The sequence below is a fragment of the Anabas testudineus genome, chromosome 7, assembly GCF_900324465.2.
Source record: "Anabas testudineus chromosome 7, fAnaTes1.2, whole genome shotgun sequence".
Lineage (NCBI taxonomy): Eukaryota > Metazoa > Chordata > Actinopteri > Anabantiformes > Anabantidae > Anabas > Anabas testudineus.
Genome location: NC_046616.1, coordinates 18,170,803 through 18,194,548, shown reverse-complemented (window position 1 = coordinate 18,194,548; position 23,746 = coordinate 18,170,803). Strand labels below are relative to the sequence as shown.

The 23,746-nt window shown below is 42.2% G+C and overlaps 2 protein-coding genes across 4 annotated transcripts; both read left to right on the top strand.

Annotated features, from left to right (window-relative positions):
• Positions 1-1,063: 1,063 nt before the first annotated feature.
• Positions 1,064-5,389, top strand: ptges3b (prostaglandin E synthase 3b (cytosolic)). Its single transcript, XM_026368978.1, has 8 exons — positions 1,064-1,235; positions 2,434-2,547; positions 2,938-3,007; positions 3,114-3,212; positions 3,331-3,420; positions 3,988-4,044; positions 4,224-4,251; positions 4,369-5,389. Coding segments are annotated over exons 1-8 (480 nt in total). The 5' UTR covers positions 1,064-1,233; the 3' UTR covers positions 4,389-5,389.
• Positions 5,390-6,871: 1,482 nt separating this feature from the next.
• baz2a (bromodomain adjacent to zinc finger domain, 2A) lies at positions 6,872-22,975 on the top strand. 3 transcript variants are annotated; one of them, XM_026367096.1, is made up of 30 exons: positions 6,872-7,046; positions 8,279-8,402; positions 8,574-9,452; positions 10,411-12,090; positions 12,313-12,588; positions 12,678-13,055; positions 13,169-13,229; positions 13,665-13,773; positions 13,926-14,027; positions 14,147-14,369; positions 14,484-14,545; positions 14,644-14,709; positions 14,803-15,195; positions 15,283-15,537; positions 15,845-16,059; positions 16,157-16,231; positions 16,357-16,531; positions 16,612-16,674; positions 16,761-16,905; positions 16,991-17,610; positions 17,710-18,055; positions 18,478-18,633; positions 18,748-18,908; positions 19,210-19,275; positions 19,399-19,682; positions 19,767-19,902; positions 19,999-20,145; positions 20,236-20,465; positions 20,600-20,743; positions 21,047-21,206. In XM_026367096.1, exons 2-30 carry the CDS (start codon positions 8,279-8,281, stop codon positions 21,204-21,206), a joined length of 7,731 nt encoding a protein of 2,576 aa, XP_026222881.1. In that variant the 5' UTR covers positions 6,872-7,046. The 3 variants fall into 3 exon arrangements, with proteins under 3 accessions (XP_026222881.1, XP_026222882.1, XP_026222880.1); XM_026367097.1 differs by lacking the exon at positions 6,872-7,046 and adding an exon at positions 7,078-7,218; XM_026367095.1 differs by lacking the exon at positions 6,872-7,046 and adding an exon at positions 8,151-8,172 and having other exon boundaries at positions 21,047-22,975.
• Positions 22,976-23,746: the final 771 nt, after the last annotated feature.

Below are 23,746 nucleotides of genomic sequence, written 5' to 3'. Positions count from 1 at the left end.
CTATTGAGCATAGAAAGTAAGCTGTTATTGCTGCTTGCACCCTCAGCTGCTTCAACAGTTTGAAGCTGTATTACTTTACAAAACAAAAATAATTAATTATTTCAGCAATCACGCCAATATTAATATTAATATTAATATTAATATTAACAACAATAATAATAATAAAAGTGACTGTAGTGTGAATGCTGAAAGCAAAGTCATGGTAGATTAAAGGTTTTCCAAGAGAAGCTGTCTGCAGAAACAAAGATGGCAGAACACTGATAAGATGATAAAACAGATACATTGACAGGAAGTTGCCAGATTTTTTATCCCCTTTTCTACAAAACTTTATTTAATAAGCTACTAGTGGTGAAGAAACAGGATCTGTATGAATAACAGAATTAATATAAAGCAGTTCTGTTGCAGTTCTAAAACACTGTCATCTGCTGGCCAATCATTATTATTGTTTTTAAATGGGTAAAAACTAAATCTGAGACCAAGACGACAGATTTAGTCTGCATAAAACAATCTTCATGCTGCCATTACTGTTATTTTGTTAAAGAATGGTAAAGTTATGAAATTACATTTTAATGCAGCCATTCTGTTCATTTCCTGAATTAGTGAAGTTAAGCTCAAAGTGGACCAGAGCCCTAGAGATAGAGTCTATGGAGTCATCATCTCTCTCCTTCTAAATAAGTGATCTGTAGTCTTAATTGCAGCATAACAAAAGCTGCAATTATTGTGATCAATGTTAAATCTCTGTCTTAGCGATTAATTGTAGGGATAATTATTAAGTATTGTGAAGTAGATTTATTTTGCCTTAAAGCTTATAGAAGAACTTCTCGTTATATTTTGAGCAAACATATAACAGCTTGTGTAGAGGATCGGCATAACAACACTTGTTTGTGAAATCAGGACAAAATTTTCAACAAAAGTTATGACGAGGTTGAGAATTTGTGAAAAACGTCGACGACTTCCGGCCGTGGCTGCCAGTCACCATCTCGTCGGAGGTTCTCCATCTTTGGCAGATGGCTGAAAGCTCTAGAAACGTCTAGTACGCTGGTTTATCCGCAACTACGTCACGACGCCCATGCTCGTCTCAGGATACGCAAGAAGATCCGGAGTATTGTAGTCCATAGACCAGAGGCGTCTACATTGGTTGTGTGTGGGCTGCATTCCTTTATTTTGCAGGCACTACCAGTATTTTTCTAGGACAGTTTGTCTCGAAAACACCGGCTCACTTCACGCCTAGACATGTAAGTTGTGGAAAGTTAACATGAGTGAAAGTGTGGTAGCTAGCTATGTGACGCTAGCTAACGTTAGCCGTGTGACAACATGCTTCTGCAAAGGCGGGAGGTTGGCCTTGCTTCATTGAACTGTAGGATAACCATATCTCTCTACTTAGCTGGGAGCATTATAGACTTTGTATATCAGCGCGATGTACTGTCACAGCTATTATACACCCGGATCCCTAGCATTAGCTACTTTTGGTATGTGTGGTATGGATCAGGTGCACCGCATGGCTAACTAACTAGGCTAGCTAACCTAACGTCAGCGGTGTTAGCTAGGCCGACAAAGTGTTCATTCTGTGTCTATAATATCAGATGCATTAGGTTTTTTTCGGGAGTGGTTATAATCAGTATTATTAATGGAAGTGTTAGCACAAAGCCAGATATTTCAGTTTTTAGCGCCTTGATTGCAAAGTTGTGATTAAGCATCGTTTAGTCAGCGATAGTATTTCACACTGTCCTCCTCAGTGCTTTGGATAGACCACAGCAATGTGTAAGAGGATTTAGTCAGGTTAATAGGGCCATCAGTTCAATGCTCAATAAACATGTAGGTGAGGAAATTGTTCGTCGTCATTCCTGCAGCTTACATACAGGTTATGAGTAGTTATTAAATAGTTGTTAACTTCAGATATGAAACTGCACTGGAGCTCTGTTCAGTTAAAGGTAAGTTTGTAATAGTGAGGGAACAACCACACTTATTCAAATACAAATTTATGTTTCAAGTAGGTACAAAAAATAAGATCTTTTCATTCTTCATTTCTTCTAACTGTACCTGTAAAGATGGACTGGATCTTTGGCCTTATCATACTAATAAATAAAAAATGTCATACTTTGGTAGAACTGCAGCAGTAGTTGAGCGGTTTAATAGATTAGTTGGTCAATAGAAAATTCAACACCTAGCTAAACCCACCCAAAACATCTTGTTAAACTCACTTTTAGTCTGAAGAGATGTTACATTTTTGAGGCTTCTTGGTGTAGGAGCACACTGTGGAACTCGATGCTGTGTGGTAACCTGATACACAGGCTTTTCAAAGACATGTTGTACCTGAAGACCGGCCAACCTGTAATCAGCAGTTGTATGTATGTTTTATTCATGTTATTGTTCTGTTTTAACCAGTTTATGTACTGATGTTTAGATGTGTTCTGTTTTCTGTTTTTATCATAGGCATCCTGCAACTGCCAAGTGGTACGACAGGAGGGACTCTGTTTTTATAGAGTTCTGTGTAGCCGACAGCAAAGATGTTAAGGTTAATTTTGACAAAACAAAGTGTGGTTTCAGGTACGTTTGCCTCACATTAGCCCGTAGACCATCAAGATTTATTTAATTGCAAAATTATTGTTAAATGTGTTATTGTAGTAAGTGAAGTTTGCTATAGCATAATAATGATTTAGTCATTCTGAGATTAGATCAAAACACTCAAGTTGGCCCACAATCTGCAGTTGTGTGTCACAACAGGTGATGTATCTCAGGTGGTTCAGATCATTGTGAACTGTTCCTGATGGTACAGTGGTGGACACGCACCATTTGGCAAATTAAAATGACGCAGGTCATAGCCATTAATCATTTTCAATACTAAAACTATGGTATCTTTACTGTATTGTAGTCTGCACTTGGCTTGTTTGTTTTTATCCTCACAGAAATTAGTTCACCGTCTTTTTCATCCAACAGTTGTCTTGGAGGAACCGACAATGTCAAACATGAGAATGAAATCGACCTTTTTGACGCTATTGATGAAAATGTAAGTTATACTGTTAAAATCATTGTTGTGATAATATCACTTTTTAAAACTTCAGGTTGTGTTGTTGTTCAACATATTGTTATGTTTATTTTTCATCATGCCACAGGAATCCAAACATAAACGCACAGATCGCTCAGTGTTGTGCTATTTACGAAAAGCGCAGCCAGGGAAGGCATGGCCGAGGTTAACAAAAGAAAAGGCTAAGGTTGGTAATACAAGCAGTTATTAAATGTAAAACGCTTTGTGTAAAAAATTGAAAATACTACAATCTGATTGCTTGTGTCAGGTGTCTTTGATAAGTAACCGTGCTTTTGTTTTCGCAGCTGAGTTGGCTCAGTGTCGACTTCAACAACTGGAAAGACTGGGAAGATGACTCAGATGAGGAAATGGGCAACTTCGATCAGTTCTCGGATGTAAGCAGTATGATTAGTGTAGATTAAATAATGTTGAATTATTTGACAAGGTCAGCTTAAGAGCGATTAATTAGTTATACAGTTGGTGAAAATCACAATGGGCCCACCAAGAAATCCCACAGCTGGCATTTCACCAAGACTGAAAAGACCTCAGAAGCTTAACATAGGAATTAAAGACAATATTATGGAGTAAAAAAAATGTAGTCTCAATATAACTGCATCATTTCTATAGTGAAATACAGACTTCCAGTAATTAAAAAAGAAGGGAGGGAAGCACTTGGTGGTTTAGGAGTTGAGATGATCATGAATGGAAGCTTCCCTGGTTCATGTCCAAATGGCAGCCTTTTTAGCACTTCATTTTTTAGAGTAGCACTTGATGTTGGGCAATACTCTGAGTGCAGAGATCATAATTAAAACTTAGACACGGACATTCTAGGTTTGGTCAGTTGTTTTGCTTAAGTGGTGTAGAAAACACTCCTCAGATAAGACTGTCCACATCACCTCTGAAGCAAACTTTCCTTTCAACTTTCCCTTGATGCCTTTGACACTATTGGTTGAATATTACAGATGATGAACAACATGGGAGGTGAAGATGATCTACCTGATCTAGACGGTGCAGATGATGTAAGAATGCTTTTTAACTCCCTTTGATTTAATTTCTAAGCTTTGCACCTACATTCACAAATGACATTTATTTCTGCTAATGATCATTCAGCAATAACTCTGCAATCAAACTGTGTTGAAGCATTAGATCACATGATGCCATGTACTGATTTTAACCTTGTGCCCTGTTCCCTTTTTAGGATGAGTCTGCAGATAGCGATGATGAGAGTAAGTGTTAATCAACCTTGGTAACAACACAAATTACAGCTGTGTATGAGGATCACAGTGTTTGATAATAAGTGCTTGTTTTGATGGATTAATATCTAACAATTGCTTTCTTTTCAGAAATGCCAGATTTGGAATAGAAGACTGTACACGTCTGGAAAGAAAATGGAAGAACAGAGGGCAAAAAGAAGAAAATTAACAAATGTATATCTCGAAACTGAACGCAGCGACAAACAACTGTACATATGAGTCAGTAGCCATATTTAAATACATAGCCTCAGCTCCAAACTCGTGACAGATCAGTCCACTGAAGGTTGCCATGCATGGTATTGTACAGAGCAGCTATCTCCACTTCCATTTGCTGTACTGCACCCTTGGGGTATCTTGTTTTACTGTTAAATATTACAACTAAGCACATTTCTTTTTTTTCTCTCTCTTTTTTATTTGGAAAAGCTGTATAGTTGTCCTCAACTGAGCAATATGTGTTAAGATATTTACAATTTGTTTGCAAATGAATTGTGGTTTAAAATGATTAGGCCCACCCATTCCCAATGTTGTGGTTTTAAGTTAGCCAACCAGTGTAGTTTGATAATGATTTAAGAAAACACTAGATATGTATATTGGAAGAATTAGATGCATTTACTGATTGGGTTCCTCCAAAACCTTCCATGTGGTGTGAATTAGATATCCAGGAACCAGTGTTTGTTTCTGTAGCTTAACCTTCCAGCTTACATGTTTCCCTTTACTTCTTGTTTAATGTCTGTACAACTGGAATATTCATTACAGGAGTATTTACACCTTCCTTGGATGATTTCCACATAATTAATATCTTTAAGAACAGTTTCTCTCTCCATACCCACCTAACATGCACTCTCATGTTACACTGCAGAAGCAAGGTGAAATGTTGTGCAGCTGATAAAGAGCTTGAAGCTTGTTTGGGCCTCAGCATCACGTGGTTTGTTGCTATCCTCCAGGTTCTTTCTGTGTGTTCATCTAAAATAAATCTGAGTGTCCGAATGATAAGGCGACATGTAATGACCAAATTCTATTTGCACTGTCAATAAAATCTACGGGGAGACAAGTAATGTTAAATTACAGTGGAAATTCTTTTTTTATTGTCTACATCTTTCTAATAAACTGTTTAAGAATAATTTTTATGTCCTTTTTTTTTTTTTTTTTTAAATGCATGTAGCTATTGTGATGGAGGTCACAGTTGGTGGTGGGTGCGCTGGACTGCAGTGCATTACAATCCAGTTTATACCTGTCTTTACATGCATGGAGCACATTTTCACATAAACTAACACAATACGCTCCTATCGTGCGCAGATTAAGATTTATTATTAAATCGTCGCCCTATGATGCGTTTAATAAAACCAATTTTAGGGGCCCTACGATTGAGCAGTGCTGTCACAATCGAGGCTGAATCCGTCGGCGCTAGGACCCAGCTCCGTCCAGGCTCCAGGGCCCTGAATATTAGCATAGTTCCCTGATTTCCTCATTGTCATTTCAGAGAAGATGACTAGAATATACAACATTAGTTTCCTGTTTTCACTCGAAGCCACATTAAAATAAAAGCGTTTCAGTAAAAGATTAGACAGCTTTTACAGGATGAGACTGACTTGGATTACAGCCTGTCTGTGAGTGAAACCAGCTTCATTATACCAGCAATCATGGTCAGACGAACTCACCTTACCCTCTGCTTCTACATGCAGCTTAATCAACAGTGGAAAAGTGTTCTTCTCATATCTCTATATTAGATTGTTATTATCCATTATATTATTATTATTATTATTTATAAACCTCACTTGTGGAAATACCTCAAAATTGTAGTACTGAAGTTCAGTACTTAATAGTAAATGCACTTATATAATCAGTGCTGGGGAGTAGTGAACTAGGTAACTAAGTAACTATGTAATTAGGTAACTAGTAGCTGAAACTTCAACCACATAGTTATTTGCCTTTGAGTCATATAGTTCATTTGATTTATTTTTTGCTCTCTATATTTAAATAATCATTAAACTATAAACACCAGTGGGATTATTTTCTTTGGAACACGTTGAGGCCTCACGGGGTAGTAAACCTATAACCAAAAAATATTTGGTTATAGGTTTTAATATTTTAAATTAGTAAAACTAAAGAAAGTGTCATGTACAAAAAATGTATTTCTGCATGAAGAAAAGATGCAAAGCAATTGCATTATTCCTGACACTAATAATATATATCTGACAGAGAATGGCCTATATCAGATGTATATACAATATAATATTTTGTACTACTAGTACTACTTTAACAGCAAAAATTCCAAAAATATTATTATTACTTTATTAACTGCTAAATACTGCAATCTGCTGTCATAGTATTCTCAGTAAAATGTTCTTAAAGTAGGTATAAAAAGTAAAATTACTCTTGCACGAAAGATATCCTCTGTGAGATGTAAATTATTTTCCAGTATATTATTGAATTATTATCATTGTTGCATTAATATGCCAGCGGCGCATGTTTTATATACTCTTGATTTAATTTAGTTTTAGTAGTAGTATTTACACTTGGTATTTTCTTGTGAAGTTTAATGACGAAATGAAACCGGATGTGTGTAGAGTTATTGTTGGGATGTTGACACTGCTCTCTCTGTTCTGTGATCATGGCTGCACTGGACCACACCAGCCATGTTTGCTAATTTAAAACCCAAAGGTTAGGGAATAGTTGTTTATTATTTATCGCTGTGCCATCCTCACCCGCATGTCCGCTAAGACGAAGGTTTAGAAGCATCTGCGCCTTTGAAACCCAAGGACTGAAAGGTTGGGGAGCTTTAAGTGAAATATCAGCGAAACTTTTGATGGTGGCAGTGTGGGAGGATGATGCTCTGCAAAAATTGTCTGTGTGCGTGCAGCGTAAACAATGTAACTTCATCTGCCTGCTAGCTAACGTTAGCCCATGAACAAAAGGCAGCACGCCTCCATCTGTTAACAAGTGAGTTATCCTCAGTCCGTATCCTCACACCAGTGGATGTTTATTTTCACCGGCGACGCTCTCGATTGCTGATGGTCATCATGGATCCAAACCAGCGTGGTTGCGGTACCTGCTACCTGGCTATTAAGTTAGCTAACAGCCGCTTAAGTGCCGCACTTAAACGTTAAGGATGCTATCAGTTAGCTATCTTGCTAGCGTGTGATAGCGAGGTTGTATTGTGATGCTTTAGCTAAATAACCTTGGAACTGAAGCGAGGAATACTTTCTATCTGGTGTTTCGGGCTAAAGTAATGTCCCCAATTATTATTTTTTGATTATGTGAACTTGTATCTCTCGTCGGAGGTGGCACTTATTGCTACTACTAGCGTGGCTTTTAGGTGAATTGTTCGTTTGATAGTGGAGCTAGCGCGACTTAGCCAACGCGGTGCCTGCTTTTGCAACGGCCTTGTTGAATTAGGAAATCAAGAATCCGTAGAGGGCTACTTAGTGTGACGAGGGTACGAAGTGTTAAACAGCGAGTGGTGTCGTAACAGCTCTTCGGGCCTCGGGAGTGACTGTGAAATATACTCGCTAATCCGTCCATTGTTAGGCCGCCGGGTCTTGATGACTGTTTGCCTGTCTGGGCCGTAGCTCCATTTATCACGCTAGACTGAGGAAGCTGCTCTCATGTTAGCAGCGTCTCATCAGCGGCAGTGATGAGCTCCCATCGTAATATTCCGCTTGTCCATTACGGCTCGCCGGGGCCTGGCATCTGCTGCCGCCGCTGCTGCTGCTGCTGCTGCTGCTGGCTGCGACATTTTGACGGTTGTTGTTGGAGCGAAATGGTGCTGTCACGAGTTGCAGCTGCCAAAATCTTTTAGGACAGACATTTTTTTTTTTTTTTTTACTACGGAGGAAATCGACTGTGTTGCAAACTGCGCGACAACAATTAAAAAATGAATTCATTCATATGATGGTGCATATCGTCCATTTTAGCCCTGTTTATATGCATTTTACTGGCGACACATTTAATATGCGGCTGTACGTCCGTATTTATTTTCTCTGGTAATTTTGTTTTTCAGATGGAGTCTAATAATCATTTCAACTATGGCACCCACTCCTCAGCAAACTCAGGATTGAAACTCTCCTCAGGGGATTCTCTTTATACTAACGGGTCCTCCATGAGTTTTCCTCAGCAGGGGAAGAGTAAGTTCTTCTGTTTTTCTTCAGGATAGAAGCCTTATTTTGAAAATGGAGTTTTATACCATACCAGATCAAGCTGTGTCCATGCTCTAATACTTAAATACTCTATCTTGGTGTCAGTCAATATATTGAAAACTAACTTTTTAACTTGAGTAATGTTCTTGTGCCCAACAGATATAAATGGTGAACTTAATGTGAATGGTGTCACTACTGTACTCGGGTCTGGTGTTCCTGGTTCCCAGCCGCCAACGGCTCCTTACCCACACATGAGCAACCACCACCAGGGCAGCATGGGCTATGACTACTTATGGGGAGGACACCCTCAGTATGGTCCAGCCATGGGCACTTCTCCCGGGCATGGGATGCACCAGAAGCAGCCTGCACCTGGGATGGTGCAGCCTCAGTCACAACACCACTTCCAGGGTCATGGACAGTACCAACTCAATGGGGGTATTGAAAGTCCCCACCAGCCACCTGTGGCAGGCCCTCCAAACATGCCCCTTCCTGGGGGTCAGTACTGGAACAGGAGTAACCCTGGTCCACAGCAGATAGGATATAATTCCCACAGCATGTATGGGACATACCAGAGTCAGGCACATCCTGGGATTACGCCGTCCCAGCATCACCAGCAGCAGTCCTTACAACCACCACCATCGTCACAGCAGCACCTCCACTCCCATCGTCATCCACCCCACCACCAGCAGCACCAGCAACAGCAGCATTATGGCATGATGCCTAATGGGATGCCCTACTACCAGCATCAGCCCCAGCACCCATCCCTGCCATCTCCAGAGCAGCAGCCACCACAGCCGTCTCAGCCCCAAGGCCAGGCTCAGTTGATGCCCCCAGCAGGCCAGAATTTTAGTCCTCCACGTGGCAGCCCGCAGCACCACAGTGTAGGCAAAGGAAGCACTGGCAGCCCTCACTCTGTGGGGATGTCCTCAGCACCCGTGATGTCACCTTCAGCAGTGCAGGAGAGTGGATCACCTAAGGGCCACAACAGGGAACAGAGCCCCCATGCTAGTAATGTGGGAATGTCTTCTGTCATGCAAGGTGATCACTTTATTCTTACCACAAACCATAAAAAAATTATGGTTTATTTAATCCTGTCATTTGTTTTGTTTTTTTCTTGGTTTCCTTAGAAAGTAACTGCTTTTACAGCTGTGCCTGAAGTTGATTAGTTGTACCTTTTTACAATAGCTACCTATTATTATCTATGTTTTATTTCCTGAAAATAGAACAAGCTGTTCTACTTGACATTTCCTCCTTTAACGCCACCAACCGAGTGATATTCGTATAGTCAAATGGGTTTCTTCCTCTTTGGCCATACTTGGCAAAGTGTTTCCAGCTGCTGATCATATTAAAACACAGCCCTCTGTGGCAGCAGTTTACAGCTTTCCACGTTATCTGGAAATATAATAATGCTGCAATACAGTTATTGCTTACAATAACTTAAATCAGCTAACTACTTACAATACAACTGGACATTAACTTATGCTAAATGAACTCATTACATTTATATGATATGATATATAATCAATTATTTAACTGTTTTTAAAAGGGTTGAGCTCTCCTTTTCTTTTTTTATCTTGAATAATGGTGAACTGAAAGTCTCTGTTGCACTTTTGGACACATAAAACAAAAAAAATGAGCTATCACTTTTAACCATGGTTAAGTGATGACCAGTTTTTGCACTGTTATAGACAAAAATTATTATTTGAGAAAATAATTTCAGGAAATGTTTGGCAGATTATTCTGTAACAAAAATAATTACTGTTTGCCAGTAATCAGTCTAACTGCCAATATGATGGACCAAGATTTAACCAGTAGGTGCCACTGTTGAACTTTGTGTTTCACTGGGCAATATATGGAACCACAGTGGCTCTTGTTAGTGACATATTAAGTCTACTGTACGTATTTTTTCCAGATCAAATCTTCCCAGTGATGATCATGTGCTGTAAAGTACTCCCAGTCTAGTAATGACCTTTTTGTTGATTCTCTTCTTTCTCAGGGAATACAAGTGAAACTGTTAAAGAAGTGGACACAAGTTTCAATGGCAGTGAAAGGTCACCTGTTTCCCAGAGGCTATCTAAAACTGACAGTTACCATCCTAAACCTTCTGCACCTCAACTGGTACCAACAAATGACTATCGACAGCATTCTGAAAAGCCAGCAGCTCAGCATCCAGAAACGGGCTCTCCTGTCAGAGATACAACCAGTAATACACCTCCCCAATTGGCGTCTATATCACCTGCAGCAATGTCACCCTCTCTAACTAAGGCCTCTGGATCTCCTGCCGTCTCTACATCTCCCTCCTCTGCTTCCGGGCCCTCAATTGTGTCACCCCCTAATGTAGAATCTACTCCACCTCCCAGTGTGTCCTCTGCTCCATCTTCAGCTGCCCCTCTCAGAGTTTCCTCACCTCCCCAACTGGTGCAGGGCCTCAAGCCTCCCACTTCTGCTGGGACCGAGGTATCCCCTGCTGGGTCCAGGCATATGTCTGTGGGGTCCTCTTATTCCCCCCTACCTGCAACTGATAATGTGTCTAAACCTGCCATGATTTCCTCTGCGTCTCCAGTCTCATCTCGTGTTGTTCCGTCTCCTATGTCAATATCTGGATTTTTGACCTCAACACCATCTAGTTCTTGTTTATCTACATCCGCCTCTACCACACCTGTGTCAGTAACTCCTTCAGCAGACAGTGAACCTTGTGAACCAGCTTCTACACCCCAGCGCCAAACTTACACTCCTTCAGCTGTTGACTCTGGTCTTTCCACTGCTGCTGCAGCACTATCACCACCAGGAGCGGTGAATGTACCCTCCCTAGCAGTGCATGAAAGTCCCACTGTTCGACCTCAGTCCACCCTACCTCTTCTAACCACTGAAGCCTCCAAGACTGCACCCATGTCTGCCTCTGCTGCGTTGGTGTCTGTGTCTCCTGAAATGGGTACTTCTTGCAGAGGGACCCAGAGTTCTGACTCTGATCAGCATCCTCAGAAGGCGCTAAAGCAGTTGTCTCCCAAGTCAGAGCACCACGGTCAGAGCAAGGATAGGACAGCATTGGGTAAAAACACAATTGGAATACCAGAGGAACACCTCCGTCAGCTTGATTCAGACATGACTCATAAACTGGCTGCTTCTGATCAAAAGCCTAAGAATAAAGATTTTGAAAAGCATCACATGCAAAGTAGTTCCATCTATGAGGCAGAGGACTCCCAGGTGGAGCAAACTCAGACGAGGAAGTCCCCAACAGCTTCACAGCAGAGGAGTCATCAGCCTGATGAAAGTTTTGATAACTCTTTACTTAGTGCTTCTCAATTTGATAGCATTTTAACATGTGACACCCCATCTAGAATGGAAGTCCGTTCTGTCCTGGAAAAGGCCTCTGATTTGGATGGTGACAGCGTAGATGACTCCTCTCATTTTGACAACAGTATAGGTAGCGTCTCTTATGCAGAAGAGGAACTGTCTACTGCGTTTGTCTCCACTATCAATAGCAGCTCCAGAGACGACACTTTGGACTCCACTAGGGAAGGGAATAGTTCTGAGACTGAAGAAACCAAGAGCAGTGGTCAAATCACCAGCGAATCCATGCTGGAGTCTTCTCTGAACAACACTTCTCAGATGGAAGAGCCCTCTGTCGACTCAAGTGACGTTTCCAACTTGGGCTCGTTAATGCAACATCATCAAGGTACGTTAAAGTTTACACAAACTATTATCCCATTGGTTGACAAGCAGTAATGACTTGTTAGGATGTAGAATGACTCATCTTAACGTGATTCTATTTTTAAGTCTTTATTTGGTGATAAGTAATGTTAGAAAAGCAGAGATTTACTGCTTTTTCAATTTTTCTGTGTTATTCTTGGTGTATTTTAATTTCTGCTGACACATCCACTGTTTTATTATTAAGTAGGAGCTGAAGCTGAGTGTTGGCCCAGAGGACATGACACACCAGACTCAGCTGGACGGATTAGCATTAAGACTACTGTTAATGAGACATTGACTCCCCTGAGTTTCAAGATGAGAAATGAAAACTTCATCGCCTTCAGTACCCCAGCAGAGAGCCCTGCTGTACACCCACTCCAACCAGTAAGCGATCAGATTTTGTCAGCTGTTGAAGGAAATCTGAAGACCCCAGGGAAACAACGCAAACCTCGAGCTCCAAAGGCAACATGGATTAAAACCCCAGGTATTAAACATTCAGATTTGAACAAAACAGTATTTAAAAATGTTGCTTTATATTTAAAAAAAAGTTCTCCTTTCCACTTTTATTTTAAGCTCCTGAGGAGGTCCAGCGGAAGCCTCGAGTCCGGACCCCTAAAGTGGAGAAGATCAAGACTAACACAGAAGGTGGCAAACAAGAGGAGGGAGCCACAGGCAGAAAGAGGAAGAAGTCCCTAAAGGTGGATGTGAAAGAAACATCAGATGTATGTGACGAGGCTGGACCTGCCGCAGAAGAGGTTGATTCAATCACAGCCACAATTGAAGCTGTTCTGGCCAACACTTCAACGATTAACACAGCTTTTGACAAACCCAAGAAAGCAAAAAGGGTCAAGAATCAAGACCAAGAAGGAGATGTGGTTAAAACATCGAAACAAGATGTAGAAACAACTGCGGTTGATGGTGATGAGAATGATGACGACAGCTCTACTGCAGGTAATTAAGAAAGTTCATTGAGTTTTGTGGAGGAATTCTGGATCACTTGATGAGTTTATAAAGTGGAGGCATGAGTATAAAAGTGTGATGCCTAATTTGCCTTTTCTAAACAGGTGAATCTAACAGACGGAGAGTTGCAACAGAGGAGCAGGTCCAGTTACCACTGATGCATGGGTAATTATTCCTTTAAATGCTCATTGAGGTTACCTGAAGTATCCACAATCATTATTGGTTAAAGAGCTCAAAAATATTTTAAAGCAAATTCTTACAAGATAGAAAAAGGTTTCTAATATGGAAGCCTACCAAACATGCCCCAACAAGTATGGATAGCTGTCCTGAGTAAATCCATAAATTGGTTTGAATTTGAATGGTTTTATATGTTGCTGTGTTGTCCATGTTCATCTTTCAGTGAATGCTAATGTACTGAATGTAATGATTTGCAAAAAACATGAAATATTATCAATACTACATTTATTAATTGGTAGAGTATCAAAAGCCTGGTTTCCCCCCCTAGTCTCACACGTTGGTCACTTTAAACATCAGTTTAATCTCTGACTTAACTCCAGCAGTGCTTTCTAAAAAGGCTTTAATGAATTCTCTTATCTGTAGTTGGAAGAGGGAGATTCGTGTGAAGAAAGCAGAGAACCGCATGAAAGGTGAAACCTGGTATTACACACCTTGTGGAAGAAGGATGAAGCAGTTCCCTGAAATAATTAAGGTAAAATTTCCAGTGGACCAAAAATGCTCTTTAACCCTGTGGTCTTGTAAGTTACTGAAATCATTTGCATGACATAGCAAATCCAACAGACACTTATTTTCTTTTTCTGTTTTTTCATACCTGTCCTGCCATTTCTTACTTCCCTTGCTCAGTACTTGAAGAGACACACGGACAGTGTGGTCACCAGAGAACATTTCAGCTTCAGTCCACGGATGCCTGTTGGAGACTTCTATGAAGAGAGAGAAACTCCTGAGGTCTGTTTTTTTGCTGCAGACTGCTCCTTTTTGTTTAATACCAATATTATCTATACCTTGTCCTTCATTTCAATAAAATCGTCGTCAAATCAGTGGTTTTTCTCTACAATATATTGCAGGGCATGAAATGGGTGCTCTTAGCTAATGAGGAGGTTCCCTCTATGATCATGGCCATCACAGGCCGACGAGGTCGACCTCCAAACCCTGATAAAGAGAAACCCAGAAGAGTTCGTGGCCTGAAGGGAGGACAGGCCCGTCGGCCTGGTAGACCACCCAAACCTAAGATGATTGACCTTCTTAGCAAAGTTGATGCTAAGCTCTTGAAACGACTTGAAGCCAAGGGTGAGTGGATGTTGAGTTGTGGCTGTATTGTGATGCATTTCATATGGTTTCTGGCTCAACAGTGGTGTTCCAAAATGGCTAGATGTGGCTAATGCTTGTATTTCCTTTTAATAGAAGCTCTAACGGAGGAGGAAAAGGAGAAACTTGCAAAGATCAAAAAGAAAATGAAGAGAAAGGTATATATATATATATATATAAGTCCAGGCTGTTCATAATGTTGTCAGCTATGTAGTTCTTACTTTGTCTTGACTGTTGTTGGTGCTGTTTATTTTAGGCAAGAATGAAGAGACGGGAAGATGCTAAGATTAAGAAGATGAAAGAGGAAAAAAAGAGGGCCAAGGTACAGTTAAACTCAACACTCTCAACACAGGAAATGATCTCACAGTAATATTCTCAGTATAACCTGTTCTTTTTTTCTGTGGTTCACGGTCAGCTTGAGCAAGAGGCGAAGGCCCTTGAGGTGAGCACAGAACCAACTGACCCGTCGGCCCCACAAGTCACTCAGTCGGTATCGGAGTCTACCTCAGAGCCCAAGAAACCTGGCCGCAAAAGGTCAGTCAAGGTTGAGGCTCCTCCACCAATCCAGCAGACAGACGAGGAGAGGATAGCCCAGGGTAAGAGAGTGCTAGGTGCTCGGAGTAAAGCCAAGGCACTGGCTAAAGCCCAGGCAGAAGCAGAGGCGGCAGCTCAGGCTGCTCTGGCGGCTAAGAGAGCGGCAGAGAGAAGAGCGCAGGCCCAGAGGCGTCTGGAGGAACGGAAAAGGCAACAGCTGATCACAGAAGAGCTGAAGAAGCCCACAGAGGACATGTGTCTTACTGACCACAAAGTAAGTTTTAATTTAAAAACAGGTCTGAGATGTTAAAACTATGGTTGCACTTGTTTGGTTAATGTGATTGTGAACTTTGTCGTTCAGCCCCTTCCAGAGCTGTCCCGCATCCCTGGTGTGGTCCTCTCCGGCACAGCCTTTGCACACTGCATCGCTGTGGTTGAGTTCCTACATGGTTACGGAAAGGTGATCGGTCTTGATGTACCCAAGGACATCCCCAGCCTTGCTACCCTACAAGAAGGCCTCCTGGGCCTGGGTGATAGCCAAGGAGAAGTCCAAGACCTTCTGATAAAGCTGATGGAGGCTGCACTTCATGATCCAGGGCTCCCGTCATATTATCAGGTGTGTGATTGGATTTGAAACCATTCATTAATTCATCGACTAAGTCTTTTATCTTTTCAAGTAAAAGTAGAACCATTCATTTCGCTGTCTCCAATAGAGAGACTGATCTTGTTTTGACATTTTATAGACCAAATAATTTAACAGATTATTTGACAAACAACTTGAAAAACAATCAAGCGATAAAACCATAATGAACGCAACTGTTACTTTCAGCACTATGTTTATTAAACATTGAGCATTTTCGCCCTCAATGCAGTTCATGTTAAGTAATGATGAACATTCTCCACTCTTCTGTCCAAACTGTCAGTCCGTGAAAATCCTTGGGGAAAAGCTTGTTGAGTTGGAGCTGACTCGCAGCACCGTTTCAGAAGTGGTTCGCATCTTTTTGGAATCTCATGGTTATGAGACGGAGGTGTGCAACACACTGAGGACCAAAACATTTCATGCCCTGCCTCCTGACACCAAGGCAGCCATCCTGGGTTTTCTGGTGGAAGAGCTTAACAGCAGTAACATTGTGACTAGGTGAGACATAAAAATACGATTTATTCAAATGCTGCTCTTGAATCTAATTAAATCTCTTCAGTCATTACTTCATTGATGCATACATTTTATATTTCAGTGACATTGACAACACTTTGGAAAACATGGCAACCTACAGGAAAAACAAGTGGATCATTGAGGGTAAATTGCGCAAGTAAGATCGTCTTTTTCCCTCTTCAGATTCACAATGGTTAAATAAATAGAAATTACTCAGATCTTTTCTCAGTCATAGAGCAGAGCAACAAAACATGCTGATCTTGATTGTTTTCATCCTGACAGACTGAAGACAGCACTAGCGCGTCGTACAGGTCGCTCTGAGGAAGAACTGTGTTTTGAGGAGAGGCGGCGCAGTGCCAGAGTGGCCGAGGAGGAGAACCTCAGTTTGGAGGAGAGCGGTCTATTGCTGGAGAGAGGCAACCGCCGTGCACGCAAAGAAGAGCCCAAACTGAGTGACGTATGTATCTGCTCGAGTGTTTTTCAGAGTGACAATCTGATCATTCCTAGCCTTAACTAAACTTTTTTTATTTAATACAGAGTGAGAGTCCGACCACTGCTAGCATTGCAGAGCTTGAAAGACAGATCGATAAGCTAACCAAGGTAATACTGATGATATGCAGGCATCGTGTTTCATTTATACTTGTGCTGTATTTATAGAATGTTCTTGTGTTTTTGAAACTCCACAGCGCCAAGCATTTTTCCGAAAAAAGCTGCTACAATCGTCTCATTCCATGCGGGCCATATTGCTGGGCCAGGACCGTTACCGGCGCAGATACTTGGCCTTACCTCACCTCAGAGCAGTTCTGGTTGAAGGCCCAGAGGAGCTCTTGAGTGAGTCTATGAATACATTTGAATTTTAAGATCGTGCAGTCCCTCAGCTGTCCATCTTTATCTAATTTCTCTTTACATCTTGCAGCTTCAGGAGATGTTCTTATAGCTGAGGTGCCAGTCACTTTCCTTAAAAAGGAGCCCAAAGTTGAGGAGACCTCCGTGCCTATCACTCCCCCTCCTACTCTACTTTCCTCGCCTTCCTCTGTTACACCGGCCCAGGCCCAGACCTTGTCACCAGATGAGGACCCCCTCCCTGGCACTGCGTCCCTCATGAGCAGGCCGAGAGGACGTGGTCGCCCCCGAAAAATCAAACCAGAAGTGGAGCTTCATCTACGCACAGCAAAGATCCGCCGCCGCCGCAGAAGTAGCTACAGATCTCTGGTTGAGGAAGGACCAGGATCGCCAAACAGTGGCACACAAGACCTCACACAGGCTGCTTTCCAGAGCTGGCTCAGCCAGTCTCAGGAAGGACTGACCAACGGCACAGGCTCAGCATCAGGGGAAGCTCCAGAGGGTCATCGGCCAGAGGAGAGTGTAAAGGAGATGGCAGAGAAACAGGGACAGTGGTTTAACCTGCTCCCAAAACAACCGTGTGATGATAATTCTCTAACTGAGCCCCAGGTACCCACCTCCCCCAACTCACCCCCTAAACTCCACCCTCAAATCCCAAGTGCTCTGCCTGCACTTGCTACGCCACTCGTTCAGGTTTGTTCACAGCAATCAATAGAGATACATTTAATTATACTATAACAAAGCACTTTTTTTGTGTTCTGAATGATGCATTAATAATTAATGTCTTTTTAGCCGGACCCACTCTTGCCTGCCTTGGCTCCTGCTGACTCTGGGACCCCAGCAATGCCACAGGACACTTCCCCGGCACCCTCAGCATCTGCTCTTCCTGCTGTTTCTGTTGGTACACCACCAGCACCACCTCAGCTTCTTCCAGCTCCCATTCCTCCTGTTTCAACGGCTCCGACCACCCCTGCAAGGCCCGGTCGTAGGCGGAGAAGAAGCAGCAGAGGCAGTAGTCCTGCACGCAGAGGTCCGCGAGGAGCTGCAGCTAAACGCCGTGGCCGCCCTACCAACTCTGTGTTCCAGGAGCTTGAGCAACAGTACTTCACACAACTTGTAGTCAAGCCCATTCCAGCATGTAAGTATTGACTAGAGCAGGGGTGTCCAATCCCGGTCCTCAGGGGCCACTATCCTGCTAGTTTTTTTTTTTTTTACCATCTCTGTCCTACACACTGCTGATTACCTGGATCAGGTGTGTTTAGCCAATCAGAACCTAGAGGTCCCTTGAGGACCAGGATTGGGCACCCCTGGACTAGAGTGTCATGATTTTGAGTGGTCTACAACATGCATTTGTTTTCCTATAAATGCTCTTGATTGCTACCGCATTAAAATATTCCTAAACTAATTAAGTACCTAACTAAGTCAGAGCTGATCTGGGATTTGTGACCGCTGACATGAAACATAATTGTGGTCAGTTATTGTGCTCTCTGTCAAAATATGAGGCATGTCTGTGTCTTCTTATTTTGAACGTTCTGTGTTATTCATATCTGTCTTTTCCAGCAATGGTTCGTGGCTGGTGGTGGATCAAGGACCCAGAGGAACTGTATTACACCTTACAGGCCCTCCACCCAAGAGGCGTCAGGGAGAAGGCACTGCATAAGCATTTGGCTAAACACATGGAGAGCTTAGCTGAGATGTGCACCAAACCTATTGATGGTTAGTGTTGTTTAGCAAATGGACTGTTGTGTGGTGGACTTTGTCACCTATTTGCATCTGCATGTTTCTTGTTTGTTGTTCTTACAACTGTTCTCTTGTGTCCTTTCTGGCTAGACCCAATGTTTTCTCTGAAAGTAGAGGAGAAAGATGTGCTAATGGAGGCTCTGCAGCAGCCGTGGCAAGTGCAGGAGAAGGCCATGGAAACTGATGTCAGTGCCCTGCAGTGGGTTGAGGACCTGGAGCAGCGTGTCGTTTCTGCTGACCTCCACCTGAAGGTAAGAAATAACCCTACTTTTTGTCACATTGATCACTCCAACGACAAAACAGCGGCTGCCACTCAACTGAGTTGACAAATTGAAAGTGTGGCTACTGAAAATGACATGCACAGCTATAAGATAAAGTTGCAATGACAAATGGCTTCTTTAATTTGAATCCAAGAGATGAGATGTATTATTCAGACCACATGAGTAGCTGGTATCGAATAGTACTGTGGACAAATGCTAAAATGTGAAAAGTATTAACCACAATTATGCACATGCAGCTTGGGATTATTAATGTCTTTTATGTTTCTCCAAGGCGCCGCCTCAAAATGCAGTGAGTGATGCTGAATCTAACACAGAAACAACAATGGCAGAATTTCAGGTGAACTTTAAAACCATCAAGAAATTCAAACACCATATAATGTATTAGTTTCTGAATAATTAATCTGTGTAGAACTAACTTGTAATGGAATCTCTCCCTGTCCCCACCCTGCCCACTTTATAGCCCTATACAATCCCAGATCCTGATTCCACAAGGGATGACCTCCAATATTACGAACATGACGCTGACCCACGTGATGATTGGATTGTACGAACTAAGAAGGAGTGGTCCGGCCTGCCTCGCATCGCCACGCACCCCTTGGACCTGGCCGTGCTGCGGCTATCCAACCTCGAGCGAAACATTGAGAGGCGCTACCTGAAGGAGCCACTGTGGAACCCAGCTGAAGTGATGCGCCTTGCCCCCCTCACGCCTACACCAGGAGAAGAGCATCCCATGGATGTCATTAGGTGAGATGAGTAGTCTACTGAGGGAGAGCAGGGGAGGTGCTTTATTTTTGTTTAAATTCTTTCTAATAATTTCCTCTTTCCCAGTCTGGAAAGTGAAATCACCTCCCGACTACGAACATGGAGACAGGCCCTAGATCGCTGCCGCAGCGCTCCGCAGGTCTGTCTGTGTCTTCTTCAGCTGGAGAAGGCCATTGCTTGGGAGAAATCTGTGACTAAAGTGGTTAGTAATTATCTCACTCTGCACAAAGTAACAAAACATCCTCGCTAAATTCGAATTTGTCAGGAAGGACTTCTTCTTGTTGATCTCTCTGTTCAGACGTGCCAGGTTTGCAGGAAGGGAGACAATGATGAGTGCCTCTTGCTGTGTGACGGCTGTGATCGTGGTTGCCATATGTACTGCCTGAGGCCCAAAATCACTCAGGTGCCCGACGGAGATTGGTTTTGTCCTACCTGTGTTGCCAAGGTCAGAACTGTAATTGTGTCATGACCAATAATCAGCTTCAACGATAGCATTTTCCCATCGTGTTCATAGGTCATTGGTTCTCTCTCACAGGAGGAATGTGAAATGGTGCGCCTGACCAAAACGAGGACCCGGGTGAAAAAGAGAAGATATGAAGACGACAGCTCTGAAGATGAAACAACAACACGGCGTAGCGGCGGCATGACAACGCGGCACAAGGACTCCGTGGCATCCTGCTCGTCTTCTCGTTACTCTGGAGAAGGAGGCAGCGCAAAACGTCGCCGCATGACAACCCGCAACCAGCCTGACCTCACCTTCTGCGAGTCAGTCCTGCCTTTGTGCCTTTTAAGCCATTGATGTGTTAATTGTACATGAAAGGATTTCAAAGTCATTTTCAAGTTTACACAAAAAAACATGTTGTGATGTATTCATCCTAATTATTTGATTTTCTTGCCAGGATCATTCTAATGGAGATGGAGGCTCATGCAGATGCCTGGCCGTTCCTCGAACCCGTCAATCCCCGACTGGTGCCAGGCTACCGCCGCATCATCAAGAACCCCATGGACTTCCTGACTATGAGAGAGAGGCTGCTACAGGGAGGGTAAGAGCAGATCGTGTTACATGTTTTATTGTTACTTGAGTTATTAACTGTCACATACAGTCGCACAGTATTCACTCTGTTAAAGCTGGTTTATAAGCTGCATGTATTTACCAGAAAGAATATAGAAATATAGACTTGACAAACCACAAGATATGTTACAGAAGATCTTTTTTTGTTATATTTATATAACTAATGTCCACCAATAGTTAATAATAAGTTAATAGTTAATAGTCCAAACAGGACTTCGTCTGAGTTCATTGTTTTCACCCCTGGCTCTCTCCCTCTCCTGTGTCGTCGTCTCAGGTACTCCAGCTGTGAGGAGTTTGCAGCAGATGCTCAGTTGGTCTTCAACAACTGTGAGCTGTTCAACGAGGACACGTCAGAGGTGGGGATGGCCGGACACTCCATGAGGCGATTCTTTGAGAGCCGCTGGGCAGAGTTCTACTCAAATAAGGACAAATAGGAGCCTAGGATGTTCCCCCTGATGGTGGGGCTGTAGACTGTTGGTGCTTTCACCGTCCTAGTCACACTCTCTCTCCATTAATGCTAAGACTGTCTGGAGGATCTTCCAGCCTTGTGTATTCTCTCATGTATAGGTATATATGTATAGATTTTGGCTATTTGTCTGTTATTATTTCCTCTACTGGCCTGAATCTTCTCGAGGCCCTCAGCTGAACTGGTGCAAACTTGTCCCCCATACCCCTATCACAGAGAGCGAGAACACATTTCTCTTCACTTCTCCTTCCTCCTTTCGTGTCTTCTCCTGTCACATACTTTCACAAGCCCCACGTAATAGCAGGGTCTTTGATCATGCCCTGCTGTGGAGCAATGACACAGTCTCAGGCCCCCAGTGTTTCACTGTCAGACTCATACTGAAGGCCTATCACATTATTGCAGCCGAACAGCTGCGTACTGGACCTGCTTAGCACCACTTGGCGTCAAAATGGATCAAAACTCTACACAGAGCTTGGGCCATTTCTTACCTGTTCAATGGAAATGTAATGTAATGTGGTCTTATGCCTAGAAGTAATTTTTTGCTCAATATATTTTTATTATATATTCTATATATAAATATATATACAGATTACAATAGCTGGGATTATTTAATAGCAATAGCTTGTAGTGAATGTGTACAGATTACCTTATAGAGATGTCTAGATGATTTATGAAAAGGCCAGTTAAACTTAAAGGAATCTGTTCTTGGACTGTCACAAGTAGACGTTGTGTAACCTCCACTAGTCTCGCACGCACACATACACATTTTTCACAGACACACACGCACAACATGCACATGGTTTCACACACACACATACCCATACCTTCTGCTGCTGTGTGAAAGACACTGGTTTCTAAAACTGGAGGGTTTTTACTGTTGGTCAGTCAGTCTGGGCTTCTTCCATTTTCACATCCCACTTGTTAAGAGTAAATAATCAGCCGGTTACACCTGATCTGTGTGTGTGTGTGTGTGTGTGTGTGTGTGTGTGTGTGTGTGTGAGAGAGAAGACACCACTGCAATATTAAAATAGTCTTGTTTAACACTCTTACTAGACAACACACAACTCACACTTCAGTGTTGCTCTTGCATATAGATTTACAATTGGCTGATCGACTGATCCATGTTGAAAATGACACTCATACGTCTGTTTTTGTCTGTAGCTTGTCTGACCAGGAGAAAACATGTAACGGTGGTTGTGTGTGAGGCTGAAATCCACTCATTTAAAAGACTACAATTGCAAAGGAGCTCTGATAATGAAGTACTTGGCACATTCCTGCCTGGTTTTCTGTCTTACATTCCTTTTTATTGATTTTATTTTTTGTGCTGTACAAGGGCCAATGTACATTGTTGGGCAGCATGGTTAGTGTGCCGCAAAGGCATCAGGATGACTCCACAGTCCGGGTTTTATTTAAACTTGTTTCTTACACTGAACTCAAATCCGTTGATAGGAAATTAACTTTAATGTTCCCTATTACATTTAAAGGGACGAGATGTTTTTTTTTTTTTTTTTTTTCCAAAAAAGAAAAAAAAAAAAGGACATGAAAACCAAATGTGGTGTTAAGTGAATTTTTAATAATGTACAGTTTTGGTGACTTTAAATTTGTTCCTTTATATTTTTAGGACCAATTCATCATTTTTAAGAGGAGGTATTACAAGACTCTGTTGTATTAAGGTGATGTAACACGTGTGCATCTGTAGAATGTACTGTCAGTTGAATAAAAACCACATCTAGTAGAGAGTATTTGTTTTTTTAACTGCATTATCTGTTTTGCCTGATGCCTCAGTCCCTGCTTACCTCTCATTGAATACAAGAAGTAGATACAGTTGTGGGAGAATCTCTACATGATGCATGTCTGGTGCCATTTAAAGGTACGGCTCATAAATAAGTTAAATACTGATGTGCAGAATAGAAAAAATAGAGAATGTAGAAAATTTTGCACTAGAGCTTTATAGAGTAATAGATTCAAACGTTCTTATAATACTTTCATACTAATTAAAAACAATTTGTCGTGTCTAACAATCCTCATCCTATTAGACACAGGTGACTGGATGCTATCACACAATCTAAATAAGACTTAGGCATACAGCCTGCTTCCCTCATGCCTCTGCTAAACCTCACTGTATATTACAAGAGCAAAGTGCTGCGATGTGTCGCGTTTAAGAGTGAAAAAGGGCAAAGAAAGATCTGGTGAAGTGTTTGGCCGTGTTGGGTTCTGCAGCTCCCTGGAGAGTCCTGTCTGAGGCACATGCTCCTGGAAACGTCCTGCTATCACTCACAGCTGCTCTACAGGACTCAACACACACTGTAATATTCTTCACTTAAATCTACAGTACACGCACAAATTACAAAACACACGGAAAGAGGTCACCGAATTTTAAGGAATAAAGCACGTCTCTTAGAGCATCTCTCACTTTCTCTTTGCCCTCTGTTGCTCTCTCAAATCCCTTAGCTGGCACTTTATGAGTGTGTGTGTGAGAGAAATTGTGTCACTGTCAGCACTCTGGGC